The sequence below is a fragment of the Anolis carolinensis genome, chromosome 2, assembly GCF_035594765.1.
Source record: "Anolis carolinensis isolate JA03-04 chromosome 2, rAnoCar3.1.pri, whole genome shotgun sequence".
In the NCBI taxonomy this organism is placed as follows: domain Eukaryota; kingdom Metazoa; phylum Chordata; class Lepidosauria; order Squamata; family Dactyloidae; genus Anolis; species Anolis carolinensis.
The window spans coordinates 277216088-277240877 of record NC_085842.1 but is presented as its reverse complement, the minus strand read 5'-3'; the positions used below and the strand labels follow the sequence as shown (position 1 = coordinate 277240877).

Here is a 24790-nt window from a genome sequence, read left to right as displayed (position 1 = left end):
AAAATTAACCGTGATGAGTAAGAGCTTGATTTTAAAGTTGAAAAGGTTTAAATAAATATTCCTCATTTTCCTCTGCAAATTACATGTGTTTAAAAAAACAGATTTGAAATTATTTTTAAAAATGAATCACGGTTTAGAGCAGGCATTGGAATTGAGAAGAATGTTTGTATTAGAGAACCAATTCCATTACAGTTATTAATGACAACAAATTACAAGGATAAAGAACAAGAATGCAAACTATAACATTTTTATCTCATTTTAAGATGAACAGAGATACTTTTAATACTCTTAATACAGATGCATAAAAATCTGCCCAGACAATTGCATTCCAGAAATAAAAATCTGTAACATTCAGTTAGGCAAAACTCTATAACTGGATTCTATGTTCAGATATACAATCCTAGCTAACTGTTCCCAGAGTTTGCTGCAATGTGCTCTCTCTATTTTGTCAGCCGTGCTACAATCCTATATTAGATCAGATATTTGATTTGGAGTGAGAATACGCACAGAGGAAAAGTATTTCCTTATCTTCACTTTCAACTAACTCTCGTAACAAAATTCCTTGCTGTATTAAAAACAAGTATCAAAACTTGTTTTTAAAAACTAACTTTTTAAAAACAATGGCAACAACAACGAAAAGAACACCGGCCAAAACGCTTTAGTGTACAAATTTTCTGGAAGGTCTTCGTTCTTTGGCATTATTCAGCATTTAAAATCCATAAAAGTACAAGCACATGCCTGGAAATGTCAATTATGAGACATAAGCTTGCGCAGAATGCTGCACTAACTCCAAAAGATGGATTACTTGTCATAAACCTATAAAGCTTTGGTAAATTCAATATTTCATCTCCACCATTTACACTGCTATCGAGATGATTTTAAATGTTTCCTTTAAAAAGTATTATGTCTAACAGGTGAATACGGAGTGGGGGGAAAAAAACCCTTAACAGAATAAATAATTCCAGAATCAGATCCATTGCTTCTGATTTGGTTATATTGCTCTATATTTTAAACCGCAGTGAAGTTTTATCTCATCTATTTTGGACATAAAATGGTTTTCCAAAGCATCAATTGTATGTTGATGAAATCACACTTTTAAACTTTTGCAGCACAAACATATAAAACAACAATCTAAATATATCAGCTTAACGCTGATATAAAAAGAAAGGATCTCTTCCATCAGTCAGTGAGCACTGTTCGCATCTTGCCTTTAATAGGAAAAGATACAGTACATATGACAGGCAGTTATGATGCTTCCTAGGCAACCAACATCCCATTTTACTGAAATCTAATTTATACTGGCTCTGAATTACATTTTTACAGGCTGATCCTGGGATTGTTTACTGGGAAAAACAACTATCAATGGGATTTACTTTAAAGTAATAGTGAGCAGGATTACAGCTTTAGCTTTAGGTCTTAAAACTTGTTACTCAGAAGCAAATACTGCTGTTCAGCAAGATTTGGCTCTATATAAGCATACACAGGATTACAGGGTGATTTTGTCACATTTACTTAGAAGTAAGCGTCACTAAATTTAATAGGTTTATTCCCAAATATGGATACATAACATAGGATCATCGAGTTATGACTCTTAACATAAGCAATAGGCTGAGAGGTAGAAATGCATTTATTTTCCAGATTGAAGCATGGAAATCTCTATCCTTTCATTTATGTTCAGTTATTTCACTCAAATTTAATTTTGCAAGCATTTTGTGTAATTATTGGGAGAGTGGACAGTAAAAAGCTAAAATTAAATCATTGTTTCTTGATGGGGATATATTAGCAGCAATCTCAGATGTGATGCTCATATGAGGTAGTTGTAAAGTTCAATGATCTCATCCATATTCAAAAATAATTCAGTAATTTTATCAATATTTCAAAAAATCTTTTTATACCTTCACTCCAGGAGTATCACTTAATTTTCATTAGCATTTTAAGAAAAAAAGAGGATAGAGTTTTCAGGTATACTTTTTTTTTTGCTGACATTTTTTCTGCTTTTATCTCCATAAAACAGGACACAATGATGATGAGCTCAAGTATGTTTTCTAATGCTACCTTTTATTTGCAATTATAAAAATAAAGGAGGCATTTTGAACATGCAGGTTAACTATCTCACAAAGCATCTAGGAAAATATTTAGCTTCCAACAGTGGTGTACTCCCTATTTGTGTATTACAAAACCATGTCCATTATTCCACTTCGGAAATTAAATCGGAAATTCGTTGCCTCTTACATAGTACATCTATGCCAGCAGTTTTTGAGACTACATCACCAGTTTAATTTCACTAGTTTTGCCATTTCAAATTTATTGTAAAATCTCTGCCCAACTGCAGATATTAATTTAGATTACTATATGAATTCAAACTTAATTTAACAATTGTACAAAACTACAGCAATGCACTACATTACGTCTGGAGGATCCCTAACCAAAGTTTCTATAAAGGTTTTCCACCAGCACTTTGTGTCCAGAATAAGACTAAATGTAACAAGCGGAAATTTGTTTTGCCTAAAAAAAATCATCAATAACAAGCTACATGTTGCAGGGAAATTAAAATAGCCATGCATTTTAACATTATGCATTTAAAGCTATATTTTAAAACGATATGGGAAATAATGAATTCAGCAAGGCATTTACTGAATGAATAAACCACAGCCATAATGGAAATGAAATCAAAGCTCAGTTTTGGGAATAATTACTTTCGTTTAATCTTTATTGTAATCCCTGGCTAACCAAAGCACTAAATCAAAGAACCATCAGCCTATTTATTTTCAGGAAATGTGTAGTTTCGCTCTGCGTGTAGAACAGACAAAACCTTCCTTCTTTGAGGCTACTTTTGGGTAAATTACAAGGCAGGTATTTAATGTTGAGGCTGAAACTGAAACATTTTCTCCATAATCCACGACTCTGATAAGGCAGTCCCTTAGAAATATAATGGTTACAAATCCCTTTTATGGTTTTAACAAACTCTTATTTCCCCTGCTCTGCTACATACAATGCGGAGTCTATTTGCACCTATTCAGTACTACATTACAGATAAAATTACCACAAATTTGTTTTCCTCAAAAATGCAGTGAAGCTTAATATCCCTTAAGTAACAACAGACTTATCTTTCATTTAAGAGAGAACTGGCCTAATTTTCTCCCAGAAATAAACCACCTCCCAGACAATAGCTCTGTTCTTAAAATCCTGAATGGGATACAGCTCAATTTGCAGGTGTTCAGGTAGAAAGGTGAAAGGGTATTTGACCCTGATCAGGTAATTGTTCCTGAGGTAGGTAACTCCAGCCAGTTCAATGATATCGTTCTGGCACGACTAGATAGGATGCCGGAGTTTTCAACTGCAAACTGCACAGATACACTCAAGTGCTCAGTTGCTGAAACAGAATACATGCTATAGACACTCATAGTAAGGAGATACAACAAAACATTGCTGCATTAATCAAATAAAAGCAACAGTGCATAAAATAAGCACAATTCTACTAAGAAAAAATATCCCATAACAATAGCTCTGTTGCTGCTAGTTTCACAGAGTTCTCGCTTTACAAAATAAGCACCTGGAAGAACTTATAAAGTGCACCCAAAAACATTTCACTACTGAAAGTTAAAACAGGGTTGTGTAATTTAGGCATCTCGATCATTTTGTTTGTTTATTGAAACTTAAATCTTTTAGCATGGAAATTCATGACCACAGAGAGGACAATTAAATTGACTAAAGGGCTGAATGAGTGTTAAGCACATTGTTAATGTAGTCTTATGTCAGTTCACTGTTATCTTTTTATATCAATGCTGTGACATTTTTATCAATTTATAATCACTACGCTAACATTGCAGCACCGAGAGGGCAGCAACTGCCAGCTACTTCTCAAATCTTTAATCATCGTCACTGTAAATGTATGTACAATAGGTTTTCATATTACCACTTCTTTCAATCAAAAATTAATACTCTCACACACTATCTTATCAAGATTTCAGTCTTTTACAAGTTATCAAGTAAGTTTATTTTTATCCTCCAATCCTCTTGAGCAGGCGGTAGTTTAAACTAATGGCATTGTGCATTTCTCTACTTGGGAGAACGGCTGGCTGGCACGCAAGGCTCCCATCAACTCTTGCTAGGGGCAACAACTCCTGCTATCCCATCCTGGCTCAGAAAGCTCTTCAGCGTACATGTTTTGCCTTGATCTTATGCTCGGAAAGTGGTAGAGTGCAGAGAAGGAAAAGGCTGTATGCAAAGAGCTATGAGTGAAGGATGGGAGCTCTATGGGAAGATGCAGTGGGGGTCGGGAAGGCAGATGAAATGCTTCTAGCGAAACCACCCTGGTTGGGATGATAGGGAGAGAATCACTCACTGGGATTAAACACTACAGGGATTGAAAGAGAAGAGGCTGGCCCCCCACCCCACCCATTATAAACAGGGAGGGGGGGAGGAACAAGACGCTGCCCACACACACTGATTTCATTAAAGGAGAAAACACTGGCAAACTGACAATCTCATGGCAGAGTAATATGCATAACACACCGGCTTACCATGTATTAATTTTTATGGAATAACAAATAAGAAGCAAGTGGGGGCAATATTAATCAAGTAGTTGAGCCTTTTTAAAAAGTGGTATACTTACAGCAAGTAATCACTGTACTTGGTAAAGCTTCCACAGTGGACGAAGAACTGTTTAAGAGAGATTTATGATATGTAGCTTTACTGGTGAGTCACACATATCTAACTACAGTAGAGTCTCACTTATCCAACCTAAACAGGCCGGCAGAATGTTGGATAAGCAAATATGTTGGATAATAAGGAGGGATTAAGGAAAAGCCTATTAAACATCAAATTAGGTTATGATTTTACAAAACATCATGTTATACAACAAATTTGACAGAAAAAGTAGTTCATTACGCAGTAATGCTATGTAGTAATTACTGTATATATGAATTTAGCACCAAAATATCACGATGTATTGAAAACATTGACTACAAAAATGCATTGGATAATCCAGAACGTTGGATAAGCGAGTGTTGGATAAGTGAGACTCTACTGTACATGTTGCCTTCAGATGGGAGAATATTTACACATAGCATCCTGATCCTAATCTTAGCCAAAAGCTGCTTTTTTAGTTTTACAATTTTACTGATAGAGCAAGGTGCACTAATTAGTTATTTCTAGTCAATGAAGGAAATTTGTTATAATCTGAATACAGACATACCTAATCATATTGACAATATAGTTTTGGAGAATCATAGAGACTACTTGCAGTAGACAGTAATTGCAGTTTCACTGTATACCAATCCTTGAACTGCCCTTTAACAGTATGTTCACCTTTTCTGAGCTAATGACTTACATTTTTCTTAAAACTATCATGAATCTGATCATCACTTATGTTTTAAGGGGTAAGAAATGCATTCCCATTCAGACACACTAGTAAGTACAAACTACAGAGATATCAGGTCTTCACTCACGAAAAGAAACTGATATAAACAAAAAAATCCTGAGCCTGTTGTGAAAATTTTGCTATAGGATGGCCTATGAAACCCTTAAATGCCACCCCTTAATTTCATGTGTGAAAAAAGATCTCCATTACAAAATCCTAATTTTACATCATTCAACTTTGGACATTGGAAGTTAGAAAAAGTCTCACTCTACTCAGCCATGTATCTTTTCCAGTAACATTCAGTTCCTCTAGTTTTTCAGGCCCCCGGATGCTATTGGACTGCAATTCCCACTACTGACCATACTGTTCTGGACTGATGAAAGCTGCAGTCCAACATCTATATGCCCGCACCTATGCTCCAACATGCTCAACCTGAAATCTAATCTGGTTGGAATAATCTAGTTCAAGCAAAGCATTGTAGTCTTCCAATTTTAAGAAACAAAAAAGCACATTTATATCCTGGAATTTTTTCTTTACTAGTCAATCATGCATAACTTAAAGGCACCAGATCGTATCTGATCTTGGAAGCTCAGCAAGGTTAACCATGGTTAATACTTGGCTGGGAGACCACCAATGAATACCAGGTGCCTGTATACTATATTTCAGAAGAAGGAATTAGAAAATCACCTTTGAGTATTCTTTGTCTAAGAAAATCCTAGCAAATTCATGAGTTCACCATAAGTTGACAGAAGAGTTGAAGGTGCACACATACAATTAGACATACACATGCTTGACATATCAAACCCTTGATTTCCGTAGTTTTATTTTCACTCAAATTTTATCAGTTTATGCAGCACAAAGGGAGCCCTTTAATCTGGAAATTCCTCAGAGCAAAGATCAATGAGATACACAAAAAGAGTACACAACTAGCAAAGTGGCATTTGCCTAGACCAGTGGTTCTCAACCTGTGGGTCCCCAGATGTTTTTGGCCCTCAACTCCCAGAAATCCTAACAGCTGGTAAACTGGCTGGGATTTCTGGGAATTGTAGGCCAAAAATATCTGGCGACCCCAGGTTGAGAACCACTGGCCTCTGCCAACAGGAAAGGAAGAGAAAGGCAAAGGGAAAAGACAAAAATTGCTATTAACCTGTATTTTACAGATGTTTTGATGTGGTGCCATAACAACATTTTCCCTTCCTACCCCTCTAAATGCTATCTCCTGGGGATGAAGACACAACCAGACCAGGGAAACATGCTGTATTCTGAAACTACCAGTTTATGTGGCAGAGCAAGATGGTTAAGATCCATTAATGGTTCCAGTAATCCCTTCTTCTTCTCTTCTTACCCCCACTTCAGTTGCTGCTCATAACACAGCATTGGAAATTGCTGCTCCAACTGAAAAAATCCCATTGGGCATGCTCAAGATGTCGGAGTGTGCCGAAGGTGTTCTAATCCTGCTATTAAATATTAATTTATTTGTCCACGAATCTAATCGTTTGCCATCTATGTCAGGTCACAGGCACACAACAGGGGGAATGAAAAAGAGAAACATTTGAGTCTCTGTGAGTCACTTGCAAAATCCAAGTACAAAACACAGATTGTTGCAGTTATATATTATCCTTAAGGATAAATTTAGAAGAGCTCTTGGAGCATTGGGCCTTCAAATACTGATAGAAAATAAAGCAGTATAGAAAGCCATTTTTTACATCTAATGAGAATATGTGCAGTGCCAACTCCTTTGGATGAGACCCTGACCTCAGGAGTTTTTCATGTGACACAATAAATTGCAGTGGGAGATGGGTCTAGAAAGGTTGTGGTGAACATATTAAAATATAATACACAGCCCACTAAATTCTATTGAGTAATGGAATATTATTTGGTCATACTATGCATCCCATGGTTGCTAGTGTGATTTCCATATATTCACATAGTATACTGCCATGAACACATTCTGTAAATGAAGAAAGCTGTCTATATTTTCAAAGGGAAAACAAGATATATACCATCTGCACCACATGCCAGTAGCCACTGCCTTTCTTTCCGCTGCATATCTTCATGAGGAACACAGAATATTGGAAAAAAAACTAACATGAGAAAAAATAATTTTAAAATCACACATAAAAAGAAAAAAGGACAAAACGGACAAATTAGATTTCTTGTGATTTCATTTTTTGCTTCCTACGCATCACTGAAATGAAGCCGTACACTTGGTTGCAATGGTAACATAAAATTGTACATTTTGAGGACAAGTTAATAACTGCTTACAATGAACCATATAAGCAAAAACAATTAGTTAAAAAAATCCTTCAATATGATGCTGGGGAAAGTGGAAGGAAAAAGGAAGAGAGGTCAACCAAGGGCAAGGTGGAGGGACAGTATCCTTGAAGTGACTGGCATGAACTTGAAGGAACTGGTCGCGGCGACGGCCGACAGGGAGCTCTGGCGTGGACTGGTCCATGAGGTCACCAAGAGTTGGAATCGACTGGGCGACTGAGCAGCAGCATGAAACATTCTTGAAACTTGTTCTTAAAAATAATTTGGCCTTGTCCAGATGCTTCAACCGAGTGGAGGAATATTTAGGAAGGAGAAAAGGACCCAGAGAAGACTTTTTGTATTGATGTGCCAAGATTTTTTTTTAAAAAAGGACCACATACTGTCAGCCTACAATTGCAAAAATGTCAGTGTGCACCTTTGCCTAAAAACATTGGCTTTAACTTTATGTCATTCATTTTCATTTTTGTATGATCCATCTGAAGGATCATAAATATGTACTTATAATGGGCTGGAAAAATCTGAAAACTAAAGAAAACCAGCAACAAAAAGAGAGTAGCCAAAGCCTGCTTTTTAAATGAAATCTTTTTCAAATGATTTTTTCAGAAAAACTACTGGCTACAGTAGAAAGATTATATAACCTTTCTAACTACACTGAAAAATATAGGAAGTTTCCATAATTTTCCCAGATGAAAAAAAGATTATTATTATTATTTAGAACCATATTTAAATAGTCAAGCTGGCTATTGAAATGTTTTATTAAAGTCATTTGGGAACATCACCTACTTTTAACACTGTTTTTTTCTTTATGGCTGATGCCCTAGCAAGAAATATGCATGTCCCCCCCTTTAATTATTGCATTAGAAACTGTACATTGCAGGCTAAAGGGACATGTGATAATGTATATCTCAAACTTTTCATTAAACTACCAAAATTCAAATCCTACCTTTTTGTGCACTCTTGACATTTTTGTCTGGCATTTTCATTAATTTTGCGACATACATAAACGTAGCTGAAATGTTAGCTGATCAATACTTTGTCTCTCTCTTGTAGCACTAGAGCACTTTTCCCCAAAGACCACACAGCAGTACAGGAATTAAATGTGTAAAATATCAAATGTTAATGTTAACACAGCAGCACTTACTGTATAACAACTGAAAAGGCTAAAACAATTCAAAATAGACAAATGGTGCCACAAATTATCCACAATCATATCTAAAGATTAAAGTTTGTCCTGAAAAATAATTCATTGACTCATGTTGAAGTCTGTCCTTTTACTGAGAGCTTGCTTTTCCAATTATTTTTCTGCTCATTACAGCAAGTTGGCAATACATGAAAGAGGTTGCAGACATTCTTCGCCACTCCTGCCCTATATTATCTCACATTTCCTCGCACTCTCCAACATCCACAAATACATGAATGACTAGTCAAGAGCCTAAAGAAAAATTAAACCCAACTAAAAAGAAATTACATCAGATTATTCCAAAAATAATCTGAGTCATTTGATAATTTCTCTATATTTGTTATAGAATGCAACGTAAGAATATTCTACAATAGACACTGCATATTAAAAGTACTTAGAAGTAATTCATACTGCTTTGTTTAAATATGAACACAGAGACAATAGTGCATTTACAAAACAAAGTCCCAAAGAGGCTGCTTGCTGGACGAAGGAGTGGTGTGGTTATATTCACTTTTTCCCACACTGACCCCAGGGCCACCTCCCTCACAATGGTCTCCCAAACCCTCTGGAGCAAATTTCAAGGTCATAAAAGGATGCAAAAGGAAGGGCAAAAGACCTTAGTTCTGCTCACAGAATCACCTAGATTCCAGGGGGTTGTCATTTTAACAGAACCATCTGCATTTGGTTATTTAGCCTTCATATCTTAGGATGGCTTGAGTTCCGTGACTTCAACTGCATTCAAACAATCCATGTGACTTCAGATTCAAACCTATAGTCAATGAATGCACCAGAAACTCTCCTGAACACAGCTATTTGCAGTAATGAAAAAAATGTATCCACAAAGGTCCTCTGACAGCTCTATGGGTTGCTAAGGTCTGGCTTTATGACAAGACTTAGGCAAAACTCTTGGGTATAAACAGCCAAGTATCAGCTGTCTCTGTCAAAAGACTTTGAAACCAATCAATAATCTACAGTGTACATTCTGAACCAACAAGGTGTCAATCTAAAGATTATGGCATACAAAGATGAAGGTGTTTTAATTTTTTTAAGCTGTCTGTAGATTTTGATTCTTTCTTAAGACCTTTGGCTGTCTAAACCAATGCAGCCTAACACATGAATGACAGAAGGCAGCCTGGATTGGCTCTATCTGCCATGCCACACTGTGGCAGATCACTCAGTAAATTAAAAAAGGAAGAAGGCAGATTATGCAAAGAGATCAAGGAGAGAAGATGTTAGGGAAGAATCAAGAGTTCATTGCACTGAGGGTTCCTGGCTTCTCATTTCTGGAGCAACAATATCTGTGAAAGGATAGACAGCATATAGGAAGTGATAGTATGTTCAGGATACTCGGTACAATTGAGGCACAAAGAAAAAAAATATCCAGTGTTTCCAAATTAAAGGCTGCAGGTTAACGGTGAAGATATATGAAGGGGGGGGAAAGGGGGGGGAAAGAAAAAAAGAGTGCACAAAAATGCAGATATATACACTGGAGTGTGGGCAGCAACTCAAATCTGGCACTTTGGAAAAAAAAGAGAGATAGAGAATGTTTCTGAAGTGCCAAGAATGACTTTCTCATTTAAACACAAACAACAGACTTTATAAATGTGCACAAAACTTTGTAGTAACATAAATAAAGCCCTGCATTATCAGAACAAAGGTCTATCAAGTTCAGCATCCTATTTTCAAAATTGCCAATTTGTCAACAGGCTGAATATCCCTTACCCAAAAGACTTGGGACCAGAAGTGTTTTGGATTTCAATTTTTTATGAATTTTGGAATACTTGTAAAACTAGTTACATACACATAAATAATAAAATATCTTGGAGATAGGAATAAAGTCTAAACACAAAATTAATTTATGGTTCATATATACATTATACACATACCCTGAAGGTAATTGTATACACAATAATTGTAATAATTTTGTGCATGAAACACAGTTTGCATACATTGAACCAAGGGAAAGAAATGGTGTCATTATCTCAGCCACCCATTTGGACAATTTGGGATTTTGGAGAATTCTTGATATTTTAATTCTCTCCCACCAGCAACTGATGCCTCTAATTCTTGAGGTAACACAGAGTTATCATGAATATTATAATGTGCAGAATAAGAAAAATTACTGTATCAACATGTATTTACGTTATTAAGTTGCATATTTCTGTATTGCAGTACCACAGAAGCAGTGGTTCCTACATCTTTGTAACTGCTTCCTGCAACATCCACCCACATGTAAACATAGGAAACCATATGGGAGAGATCCCATTCCAGTGTATTCTTTCCACATATAAAAGTATCCTGAAAATCATTAAAAGACAATCCCTCCCACACAGTTTTCCAGACTCAACCATTATCAAACCAAATAGTTATATGAAATCAGTCACATACAAACAACTAGTTAGTCACTAATTCCCATTCTCTAAAATATTATTTACTGGGATAGCCATTCTTCATCAAGTTTTCTATTATGTCATTGTTGTGAATTCCAGGTATTAAAACAATTCTTTGGCAGTTTAATTCTGTTTTGATTGCTTTCACTTATTAGGATGCTCTTCTTCAGAGCACGAGGCTTGCCAGATCTGGCAAGGAAGCTAAAAAGACGCTAACTGGGACAAGTGTCAGAATTTATAGCAAATGTTGGATTGAAGGGAATTTTTGTTTTAAGGTAGGAAAAATTCCAGAGGAGAGACCAAAATTCACCTAGCAGTTAGAACATCTTAATGCAAATTTTCAAAATAAAATCAATAATGCATCTGTCTCATTTTTAGAGACGAGATTGCAAGGGCCTTTTCAGATATGGTTCCCAGGCTATAGAATGCCCCTTCCTATTGTCCTTCCAACAATGGGAAATTATTTAAAGTTTTTGGTTGCTTTGGAGGGGATGTCTCATGTACTTACTGTATAAATTTTTTTAATCTGGTTGCTGTTCTAATTTTGTTTAATAATGTTTTAATATAACAACAAGCTGGTTGTGGTTACTTGTCGTGGTATTTGTGTTTTATCCATGTTTTCAAATAATGGTGTTATCTCCCTTTAGTCCCAAGAAAGAAACAGAATAAAACACAAATAGAGGGCAATAAATAAAGAAGAAATTGATCACATCATTTTTTTTTTTTGGTTCTGATGCTTCAGATTAGGAAATGCCAACTGGAGATCTACACCAGGCTTAAGGGAAATGTTGGCTGCCTCACTAAAAACCTTAAACAGCAGCTTGATTATTGGTTTATTGAGTTTATTCCTTCAGTTAAAGCTGTGCCTTGATGCTGAACCCATTAAAAACATTTTTACACAAATGTATCAGTAATAATGAGGCATAAAACATCATACCACAAAAGCAGCAAGACTCCTTGGTGGTGAATCCCAGTCAAAGCAACTATTTATGTAGTAGGCAGCATTTATGAGAACCATGACACAACGTTTCATGCGCATAAAGTTTCTTAGAAGAAGCTGAAGGGAAGGAAGTACAACATGTGTTAGCTTGATTTGTGCATTTTAGGTATGAACACTACTGAGAACACATTTTAAATTACAATGCACTGTTAGATAAAAGGAGAAATGGCTGTCTTGGTATTTATCATCAAGATTATCAATAGGTGTATCAAATGTAGAGCTTTTGTATAATTCTGTAGTACAGCACAAAATTCAAATTACAGTACAATTATACATAGTAGTGCATTTTATTTCCAAATATTTAAAAGCATGTGTTAGGTAGTGTGTATCAGAGACTTGTCAATCTAGCTTCTCATAACTGGAATTAAGTTGGTGATCTTATCCATTTTAGTAGATCTGAGGAAGTTTCTAACTCTAATCTCTCTGAGGGCCATTTTATTCACATTTCTCTGCTGAAGCTTAACAGTATTATCCCGTAAACATATCAGTCTTCCCCAAAATCGTACCTTCCAGATATTTTGAACAATAACCACCTTCTCAACAAACAATTGGCCATGCTAGCTGGGATTGTTACGAATTGTATCCAAACGTCTGGAAAGTACCAGACTGGAGATGGATTCCAAACATGGATAGGAAGAACATCTTACTATTTAACGAACCATGAGTTGCAATCAGTAGCTGGAAAACTATCTCCTTTCAATTCATTCACAATGTTCATAAATGTAATTGTATTTATGTACTGCTACTCTATTACTAATTTTTAAGGAGAAGTTGATGAGAATGACAGCATCTGGAATAAAATAGTGCAGCCTAAATTGTTTGTCCAACTGAACACACTCAATACAATTATATAACTGCTGATAAATGATTGGATTTGATTTATTGTCTATTCTTTGATGTGCTATTAATGCCTAATTGAAACATCTTATTCTTTAGGGATAAATACTTCCTGTATATACTCATATATATGTTGGCCTTATTTATATATGAGTCAAGGGCAGGTTTGAAGGCCATAACTATGGACTTTGCTATGACTCGTGGACAAGTCAAGAGTAAGATTTAGAGACCTGTAGCAAACAAACCTTTTCCTCTACTTTTAAAAGTGTATAGAGGGAGCAGGCTTAGGAAACCGCTCTGAGCCAAATTGGGAGTAGCGGTATACAAGTCCAATAAATATTAAATATTATATATTAAACAATGTATTTGAGGGGTTAAAATCGGAGGGTAGGGTATAAACTGCATTGCTGGTCTTAAAATGTCTAAAGCTATACAAATAGGGAAAGGAATATAAATGAGGAGAGAGAATGAGAACGCAATCTGGAAAAAAACGCACACAGAGAATGCGGGGAGAGAAGAGCAAGGAAATCAACCTGCCTCTATGAGGGACCCAGTGCAAAGACAGTGACAAGACGCAGAGGACAGAAACCTTTCTTGGCATGGCAGAGTGTGAAAGCAGCATTCTCATCCCTTTACTCCTTCCTTGCCCAAAACAGAGAAAGAAATGCACCCTTTCCGTCTTCATTACTTTTCTTTCCAGCCTACTATTAAGTAGCAACATGGCAAAGCACAAAGAATGTGGCATATCAGCCATTTTTGACCCTTGCGTTAGAGAAGACTGGCATCAGCCAGTTTTAATAGGGGCTTATTGTAGAAGTCTCACAAAGCTTACGAGAGACTACAATAAACCCCTAATTAAAATGGCTGCTACCATTCTGCTTTACCTCAAGCATTCAAAATGGTGGGCTGAAAAGGGTGAGGATGGAGTGAGGGCTGCCTTTCTTTCTCTAAGGGTCGAAGAGGTGGTAGTGTTGCTCCACCCTGGCTACAGCATGGGGCGTTTTTCACCAAAGCCTCTTGCCACTGCCTTCACGCTGGGTCCCTAAAAGAGGCAGGTTGCTTTCCTTGTTCTTTGGCCCTCTTTTTTTTTTCCATGCTGCATTCTGATTGCTCTCTCATCCGGTGTTGTTATCATCTGTTTTCAAATGGGTCCCTTATTGAGAGAGAGGTAGGATATAGAATAAATAAGTAAATAAATAAGTTGACTCAGGTTTTTGCTTCAATTTATTTCTGAAAATTCTTCCAACTTACTCTTGAGTGTATTGGTAGTAATTTATATATGAAATATATTTAAATACTGAATAGCTCCTTTAAAGAAATGTAGAGTTTCGCTAATGTCAGAGACTGCAAACAAACAAAAAAAACCTATCAATAAGGCTGCTAGGTGTATTCTACAAGTTACTTCAATGGAGAGAATTCACTAGAGCTGTATGCTTGAAACAGTTACTACTCTTCCCAAAATTATTATACAAGTTATTTCAAATGAAAGTATTAAATAGAATTGCACTTTAACATTGTGACTACTTTTCTATTAACCAAAAACTGCTATTAAAAACAAGTAGAAAACATATCTGAAAAAGAAGATAAGAACCCTGTAACCAAATGTGAAAAGTCAAATGAATTATTTTGGTTGTCTTGATTAAAATTCTAAGAAGCACACAGAATTAGAGGCAAGAGAACAAAAGGCCGATACATTCCTTAATCCACACAATATGAGGGTCAAAGTTAGCAGCAAAAATGTATGCTAGACTAAGTTTACAACCACCTGCATTATAACCTGATACATTGGGGCAGGCTGGTTACTTCACTCTGGTTTCACGATGAAGATAATGAACTCTAGCAGAAAGGGATGATGCAATTCACATTTATGCTCTATCCATCTTTGAAATTTCCAAAGATAGCTTTTTGTGTTTTGGCAGGAAGAGGTTACTCTTGTTGCTATCAAGTCTAAAACTATTACAAGGCTGTTCTTGATTTCCGTTCTTGTCTAAGTCTTTACCTGTTTAGAAATTCTGTTCTCTTCTTCAATATACTTCTGTTCTTTAGGCATTAATGTTCGTATACTGGCTTTCACCTATACATCAAAACATCACAATCGTTAGGGATTCAGATGTACATTGTTTAGCATCTTAATTAAAACATTTCAAAGTCATGAGGCCAAAAGTATGCGATAGATTTGCGAGGCGCAGAAAGGCATGCTTGTAGATAGATTAGCAACAATACAGGAAAGTGAAAATGTGTGGGTGTCTCGGCTAGTGGCAGAAGAGCATTCTGCAGCATACATCAAGGTTTAAAGAAAATGAGAAATGACAGAAATTCTCTACAAATCAGGAACAAAAGCTTTTATGAAACTGAACTCTTTAGCAGTACAAAAAAGGCAAAGTTAAGACTTACAGCATTAAAAATCACATCTATTTCAAGATAGATGACCCCCTTTGTTGGCCCTGTCAGCTGCTTGTTTTTCAAGACGTAGGCTTTCTGTTCACCATTTTGAATCTGCAGGAAAAGGACATGACAGCCGTCTGTCTCGCGGTCTCCACTGAATACACTCCCTCCGTGACCTTTGACCCCCAGCTGCTGAAACTGACAGAGAACCCAAAACAACTGTGGCAATTCTGACAAGTACCTGTTCATTACCAGGACCAAGTCTGTCAGGAAAAATTAACTATCATGGGATTCAACATGGCCGTGAATTGAGTATGTTAAATTTTTTTTAGTTTTCTTATTATAGACCTGGGTTGAGAAATGGCAGACAGTGCTATTTTTTTTCTATGTCTATAAAAAGACATAGAGCAGAACGTAGTAATAACAACAACAATAATAGAAATCTTACAGACAACAATGGGATGGCCACTTTGCCCAGGAAGTCAGCACTCCGATCTCGATCTTCATCATAGACCGTCACTTCGAGAACTGAATGAATATCTTTAATGTTGCTTGGGAATGGGTGGGGCAAAGAAAGAAATGGAAAAGTCATGGAACAGAATGCATTAAGAATCTACAGAAAAATAAAATGCTGCCGTTATTTTCCAAGGCTACACACCAAAAAGGCAGAGCTATAAGATGATTAATTGAAACAACAATGTCCAGGAAGGCAACTAAGACATGATATTGGTTATTTCAGTCTAGATAAGATAATACACAAAAAACATATCATCACAATTGGCATAAGAAACATTTTCGTGAATATGTCTGCAGATTTACTATACTGCGGAAATAATAAGTATTTGCGGAACAGGAAAATAAAAAATGTGCTATACATGTAGACATGACTATCTCCTTTGTGAGTATAGTACAAAATCACAACTTGTAGGAAGCAAATTTGGTTTCTGCCATGTGTTATATTCTAAAACTTTTATGGCACATCAAAATATTGGATTAAGTTGTGTGCTTGACCACTGTTTATTACGATGTGGCTGATCTTAACTTTCCCAGGGTGGGAGTGCACCTTCTCTTATCTCTTTCTCCAACATGGCAACTATTAAGAGATTGGAAACATCTGCTTCCATTTTAGAGGAACCATGTTTTATAAAGTGTCATCAAGCCACAAAGGATGGCAATTTCCATCTATGATTAGTTAAAAGAAGTCAGATTCACAAACTGTACTTTATGTTCATGACAACAGTTTCAAGAAGCTTTGGGGACTGACAGGGAGGGAAGGCAAGACAGTCACTTATTTTAGTAGATCACAATTGCTAGCCTTTTCTTCTGTTCCTTCAATTCAGCTAAGGAGAAACAATTTCATTTTTTAATGATTGCATCACTTTGCAAGTAACAACCTGAATGTATATTTTTCTACTTAACTTTTCACTTTATGGGTCTTATAAAACAAAGCTAAAGATTTTTAATTAAAAAAATAGTGAACACTGAAGCTAAGAATTCTAATTCTCAAATCCCCTATAAATGAATGTCTGATAAATGCATTTAATCCATTAAATCACCTTCACTCCAATAAAACTTCCAAGATTAGAATATTATGAAACTAAGGAAGAAATAGAATGGTAGAAAAACATTAGATCTTTTCACATTGATTTCTATATCTAACTCATTCACTGAGTAAATAATGGCAAGAAAAAAGCTGAACACAAGGGTGACAAATGTGTGGGTCCTCCGAAGGACTGTAGTTCTATGGCTAGCCTAGAAAATGTTATAGGATGATGGGAGCTGCTGCCCAACAACATTAGGCAGACCACACATTCTGTACCCCTGACTTAAAAGAGTTATGTACCAACAAGCTCTCAGTGAGTAGATTGTGTAGTTTTGAAAAGAATTTACTTCCTGTACTACTAGGTTCTGACTTTTTAATTGCCCCACGTCTCCATTTCTAGTAAATCAGTGTTGCTGTAAAGATGGAAAACAAATTATGCTCAAAGTATTCAAACAGGCATGGGCAAACTAAGGCCCGGGGCCCGAATGCAGCCCCCTGGGTGCTTAATTCAGGCCCTGCTTATTCTCCTTGTCTTCTTGGCATAAGGACATGGTGGCCCACCGCATCCTTATGCCAAAAAGACAAGGGATGAAGGCATGCAGCAGCTGAGAGCCCACTGGAGCACTCCCAGCCACAGCGTGTCTCGCCCTCCTCCCGGCATAAGGACGGTGCGAGCGGCCCCATCCTTATGTCAGGAGGATGGCTCGAGAAATGCAGGCGGTGGCTGAGAGTCCTCCGGAGCACTCTTAGCCAACACCTGCCTTGCCCTCCTCTTGGCATAATGCCAAGAGGACAGCCTGAGGATCGGGGGAGAAGGATTGGGGCAGTTGGTGCGTGTCTTGCCTTTTCCCCCAGCATAAGGATAGGGTGAGCAGCCCTGTCCTTATGCCAGGAGTAAAACCTGATGACCCTGCCATCCCCACCCATAAACATAGTTGTTTGTTTATTTACTGATCAATGGATAGATTGTAAAACTTAGAAAACTGGTTCATCCATCAAGCAGTATAGGTTGCAACTTGAACATTCTTTTATTCTGATGTCACCTTCCTTGCCATATAGATTTCCAAATATGAAATAAGAACATATATTTTAAAGTATAGATAAAGTATAGATGCATAATCTTCACATGTCTCTCTAATTTCCTATTTATCTCCATTGATCTTTCTTCCAGATACATTAATTTAAATGTGTCAAAGGATCCACTGAATCAGAAAGAAAAGTCAACACACATTTGGGAATTTCTAACCTACACATCAAGGCTATGTGAGGAACCTATGAAAGAAAACACATACTGTTTTCAATCTGATGGCAATAGTCTCCCTTTCCTAGATTTAGTTATGGTTTCTTCCATCAGGTTATAATTTTCATATTCAGAAGCAAAAGGATCACAATTCAGAGTAAAGTGAGTTGCACTAGGAGGAATAGTGAGGATTTGGCAAGGGTTCCCAGATCAATTTTAAAATACATATATTAAGATTTTTTTTAAAAAATGTCATCTCAGCCAATTAGCCCAATAGCACTGATGATACTAACTTAATGTACATTGAGTTTTTGAATATTGCCATTCATAAGATAATGTCAAAATGCCAAATATCTATTTTGTCTTGACAGCTTGGAAAGGATTAATGAAGCTTACAGGTAAAATAGGAAGCAACAGCATATTAAGACTTACAAGGTGAAGATTTTGTTCCACTCAGGGTTAAGGTTCTTGTATACTGTGTGGGTCAACAGTCTATCATTGTTCAACTCAACTACACAAAAGGGATCACTTTTACCTAGATGAAAACCAATGAAAAACATTCATAAATAACTTAAAATTATATTTGCATTCTATATAACTTGAACTCATACTGTGAATCTAAATCAATTCTACATATTTCATTGTTCATTTTGCAATTCAGAAAAGATGTATAGAATTTTGGGTGCTGATCAAGTAATTGTTTTGATGGTTAGAAATTTTGTGAAGCAGAGATCATGGGTAAATCCATCAGTTATTTTTGACAGTGATCATTCAATAATTTAATGCACTTACACAAATCAGATAGCATGGTCTGGGTTTAATTTAAGGAAAATAAAATATGGATGTGATAGAGAAAACATGAATTTGTATCTGCTATTTAATCATTGTTTAAAAAATTATCTTTCCAGTTACTATGTTTCGTCATCTATGAGTGGTATCTATACTATAGAAAAAATGCAGTTTGATACCACTTTGAAATCATGGGAGTTACAGTTTTACAACTTCTCTGCCAAAGAATGTTGGTGCCCCACCAAATTACAACTACAAGGATTCCATAGCACTGGACCATTGCAGTTAAAGTGGTGCCAAACAACATTAATTCTACATTGTAGATGTTCTCCATAATGACTTAATAAGATTTAAATTAGGATTAAAGCAATCCCAGAACCATTTGTATTCACACTTAGTAGGGCAGCGATTCCCAACTTTTGGGCCTCCAGGTGTTTGGGACTTCAACTTCCAGAAATTCCAGCCAGCTTCCTAGCTGTTAGGAACGGTGAGAGCTGATGTCCAAAACACCTGGAGGCCCAAAGGCTGGGAACCATTGTACTAGGGAGTACATTTCATTTAGGATTTCTTCTGGGTAGGCATACTTGATATGACTGAGCATAGAATGCCCATGATGTACCGAAATATACATACACATATATGTGTGCGCACATGTGTGTGTGTGTACCACACACACCAAAACAGGCAGCACCCATGTTATTTGAAGATAATAATAATAACAACAACAACAACAAAAACAACAATTTTTGAAGAGACACACTATCCTTAGCTGAAACTGTTTTTGGAGGCATGGAGAAATATATTTGGGTGTCATCAGCATACTGATAACACCCACTCCATGCCTACGGATGATCTCTCCAACTAATAAATCTTTGTTAGTATCAACTGAAAACCTGCACAACTCATTTAATATTAATGACCAAATTATTGCAACATGATCCATTAGAGGTTTTTCCATTATAGTAAGTCTAATATATGAAGCAATTGGATATAATTCAGTACTTCTGTAACGTAGCATCATTGCAGAATACATAGCTTCACCAGGTTAAAGGTACTGGGAAAACATTAATTTGTTTGATAATTAATTCAACATACAGAGGAAGTTGTCTGAGTCCCTTAAAACACCAATATTGATTCAAGACTTCATGACAAATTAATGTGTATATTATTACCTTTAACAACAATGTGTGATTGGTTTAAATGTCCTAGTTTATAGCTGGACTGCCTATACATTCACATAAAAACATATATATGGAACAAAAGGTAAATATTATTTGGCTTCAACAGGATGAAATCATTAACCATCTCTGGAGACATATACACTGACAAAAAGATTGCTTCATGTATCAACTTTGAATGCAAAAATTCATAGCTGATTACTTCGCTTCAAAGAACAGTGTGTGAATGGGGGTGACAAAGCCCATCTACCTCACATGACACAATTACTTTACTCTTGAGATGATGCTGTACTACACTGACACCCCTATCATTCTGTATAATTTCCTGAAAAAATAAAGAACCATCCTTCCCTCAGCCCATGGGATACATTTGTGTATCAGCACTTAACAGAGCAATTACTCTTGACCTGCTTATGACAATAATCTTTTTTTTTTTGCTACTTAAGTCTTAGTTGCAAGCCAACTGACAGCTGGTTATATTTTGTATTCCAACTATGCCTCCAAGAAGGTTCAAGGCAACATCTGTACAATTCCTTTTTTAAAACACCCAACCCTAATCATCAGCCACTTTTTCTTTATCACAACCTTGCTAGGAAAAAAGGAATCCTATGACACCTTTGTGACTGAAAAAAAGATTTTTTAGCATAAGCTTTCATGGAGTCTGATCCACTTCATCAGATGTTGTCTGTGTTGGGCTAAGATGCTGGGTTGATGTTGGAGCCCCCGGTGGTGCAATGGGTTAAACCCTTGTGCCAGCAGGACTGCTAACCAACACGTTGGTGGTTTGAGTCTGAGGACAGCGAGTGAACTCCCTCTGTCAGCTCAAGTTCCCTATGTAGGGACATGAGAGAAGCCTCCCAAAAGGATGGTAAAGCATCAAATATCTGGGCGTCCCCTGGGCAACACCCTTGCAGACAGCCAATTCTCTCACACCAAAAGTGCAGTTTCTCAAGTCACTCCTGACATGAAAAAGAAAAAGGCTGATGGTCACCCAACAAGGTTCACTGGCAATTTGGTTCTCCTTAGCCCTAGTTTGACACTCTTGACTACAGTACTATACCACTCTGTCTACATGAAATACCGAATACTGTGTTGTTGTTGATTTCCTGTCATTATAATTATAACAAAAACATGTTTTATGTTAATCCCAAGATGCACTTGTAGTTAACATAATTTTATTTCATTAAGTTCAATTAGAATGATGTCATCATTGTTTTAAATGGGGCCTATATCACTTGTCAAAGTTTTATTTTCTCACTAGAAAAAGGCAATTGAATCTATATTCAACCTTCTCTAGTGGCTATCTAAACAAAAAGTGATTTAAAAAAATATATATCCAAAGAACCTACAAAACTGTAAACAACCTGAAGACACACAACAATTATTCATCAAAAATTACTTCCATATTTCATTATGTGAATCTGCATTCCCCCAAAACATGTACACCTCAATACTTTCTTTTCCAGTCTCCATTATATAAACTTTTTTAAAAAATTACATTCTCTTTACAATGACTGTATTAGTCATCCAATAAATTAGAAACTTAAAGGTAAATTTGCCAAGAGAATCGTTGGGAGTCCTCCGATCTTGCCCACAGTTAGTATACTGTTAGATACCATGAAGATCTTCTTAATGGGGTTTTTTCCAGTTTGAAACTTATTTTATCAAAAGTGAAGATGTCTTTTCATTTGTTATGTATTTCATTTGTTTTGAAAAACCATGTTTAACTTAAAATTCTTTTTGTAAGTGCCTTTCTGATCATTTTGACATGTAGCTTTGTATCTCTTTGTTTGATTGGTTACTGTCTTTGTGTTTTGTTATTTTAAAATTTTACTTATGATGTCAATTTTTAAACTGTTTAGGATTGTTGTGTATTTCCCCATGTTATTTTTTTTTTATCAAATTTTATTCTAAATCCATTATTTTCAATAAAGAGTAGTTGACAACAAATGACAAAAATAAAATGGTTTTAAGCATTTATTTATATGCAACTGATTCAGTCAATATCCATGTAGAAAAAAGTATACACTTGTATTTATTTTATTAAATTTTTATCCTGCCTTTCTCTTAAAGAGAGATCGAAGAAAGTCACAGAACCGTTGTATATAGAGTACTTAGTGGTACCGCCTTGACTTCAAGTTGCAGTGTTCCCTCACTTATCGCAGAGGTTAGGTTCCAGGACCACCCACAATAAGTGAAAATCCGCAAAGTAGGGACGCTATATATTTATACATTATTTTAGTAGGAATACACTATTTTAAATCCTTATCAACCAATCGTGTGTTGACAAATTGCCTCCTTCTCCTCTTGTTGCCGCTTGGGCTACTTTTCTCTCCCTTCGGCTTCTCCTTCCTCCCTTCCTTAGGCTGTAAATTGTATTTTTTATGATTTATAATATTCTTTTAGAGTTTATTGAAAAACCTTGAAACAGCGAATCCGCAAAAAGCGAACCGCGAAGTAGTGAGGGAACACTGTTCCCTGTAACAGTTGATTAGAGCAACATTTCCATTGCAATTAGAGACATCTGCATTTCAAGGAATTTTGGCTCATTACCTCTACATAACTGCATCAACACAGTGAGGGTTTCTTCACATGGAAAAATCCATTTCAGGATCTGCCAGAACATTTTAGTGGCATTTAGGTCAAGACTGAGTAGACTATCCTAAAATGCTAAATTTCATCTACTCCAGCCATTTCTTTGTAGATCTTCGATGCTGAGGAGCACTGTTGTTCATTGATGTACTTTTAGTTCAACTTCAGCTCTTGGGTGCACGGTCTGACATTATTTTCAACAACAATCAATGTTGAATCAATGTTGTCTAACTGTCCCAATCCTGAGGCAGGAAAGCAGACCCGTGTTTTTGTGACTGGACTAAGTTCTTCTGTTCAAATTTACCAAGTTTCATACACATATGCTATAATATTTCTCACTGAAACTAACATATTCAACTTTTGACCTGTCTATCCAGACAACACTGTTCTGGAAGTCTTTGAGATCATCTATATGACTTTTGCGTGGGTAGGGGGACATGTAAATAATATTTTGCTAAATGTTAATGTTTTTAATGTTTAATATGTTTATTAACATCTTTGCATAGTTTTTCATTTGTAAGGTTTTAAATACATTGTTAGCTTGAGTCCCATTGCTGCAAAAAGGCAGACTATAAAGAAACAAGTTGTTGTTGTTGTCATTTAGGATGAAATGTCCCAAATTCAGTTATGAAGATCTACCTGATAGATGAAGCACCTGATTCCAGTTATTCCTTTTGAATGAGCTGATGTAAATAATTCATCTATTTTTGCACCTACTCTAATCCTTATCTCCTTGTTTATGTGATTTCTATATTGTTTTTTGTTTTCATAAGACATTGCATTGGCTAATATAAACTCTATTTAAAACTTAGAAAAGAACGAATTTTGACCCACAAGAATTATCGTGTTACCACTATGAAATTTCCACAATTATCCACAATCATCTTTTAGGTTCACATACTTTCACACATCACTGCAAGCTACCTTGGGAAAAGCAGGATAAAAATGACATAGAGACAATAAATAGTAGAGGCTCACAAACAGATCCCTGGGACATTGCAACAGATAGGAGGAAAGCAGCAAAAGTCCCCTCTTCCCAATGGAAACACCAAAAGTTTAATTAGAAAGGGAGGAAGAGAACAAGGTAAGGACAGCATCACAGATATTTATTCTCCAAGGCTCTACGGTTTAGCCACTGGGATGCTGTTATTTTGAACATTTGGCATGAACATTATTAAGTGGCAAATATCTCAGCTCTTTTATCAACATTACTGGAAGACAATCAACTCATTGAATAAATCAAGTGAATCCTTACCCAGCGCCAAAAAATGGCCAAGTGAAGAATCTATTGCCTTCTTTTCAGATAGAAAGGTACAGAAGACAGCAAGAAAGGACAAGCAAGAAATGAAGAAAATAAAAACATGGCAAATCTAAGACAATTAGAAAGAAATAGAGCTTACCATGAGCAACATCATGCAAGGATCCACAGCAAACTACATTTTTCATCTTCTGGCCAACAAGAACATAAAGCCTGGATGCACAGTAAATGCTTTCAACTCTATTGTAATTTATGGAATCACATCAAGAAAATAACAATGTTCCTGATTGACATTGCTAAGAGCCAAGGACAGATAGATATATCCCAAGACAACAGTAATCCATATGGTCACCTGTTCAACATCCAAGATAGGAAGGAGAACGACAGGGTTGTAATGTTTATCAGTAGTTTTGTAATTAGGGGAAGATGTACTGCAGATGAAATACCACCATCTCATGACTTTTTTCCTAGCATGTTTCTATATTCAGTCCTAATTCACATTGCCTTAATTTCCAATACTTTCATTTTAGATTTTTTAAGGAGTCTGAAGGGTGATTTTTTCTGTTCTATCAACCAATCTCTCCTTCAAATTCCTATTTTTTCTTTAGAAAGTGTTACACATCAGTAAGAAATTTAGTCGGAGAGAAGTTGATGAGTTTAGTCAATTATTAACATGCTAGAAAAGTCTAATTTAATTGTATTTACATTAGAAGGTTGAAATTTTAAATATTATGTTTATGTTAAATGACTGAGCTAAAAGAT

General features: G+C 36.1%; 1 protein-coding gene across 12 annotated transcripts in view; it reads right to left on the bottom strand.

Annotated features, from left to right (window-relative positions):
• mctp1 (multiple C2 and transmembrane domain containing 1) overlaps positions 1-24790 on the bottom strand; it is a 269865-nt gene that overhangs the window by 76170 nt on the left and 168905 nt on the right. For all 12 annotated transcript variants that reach the window (XR_010003922.1, XR_010003923.1, XM_062974224.1 and 9 more), the window contains 5 exons: positions 18644-18746; positions 15877-15979; positions 15438-15539; positions 15043-15117; positions 12144-12263 (listed from right to left, as the gene is read on the bottom strand). Coding sequence is in view for 10 of the 12 variants with exons in the window: in XM_062974224.1 (XP_062830294.1) it covers positions 12144-12263; positions 15043-15117; positions 15438-15539; positions 15877-15979; positions 18644-18746 (503 nt within the window). In the remaining 2 variants the exon portion in view is untranslated. The remainder of the gene's footprint in view (positions 1-12143; positions 12264-15042; positions 15118-15437; positions 15540-15876; positions 15980-18643; positions 18747-24790) is intronic.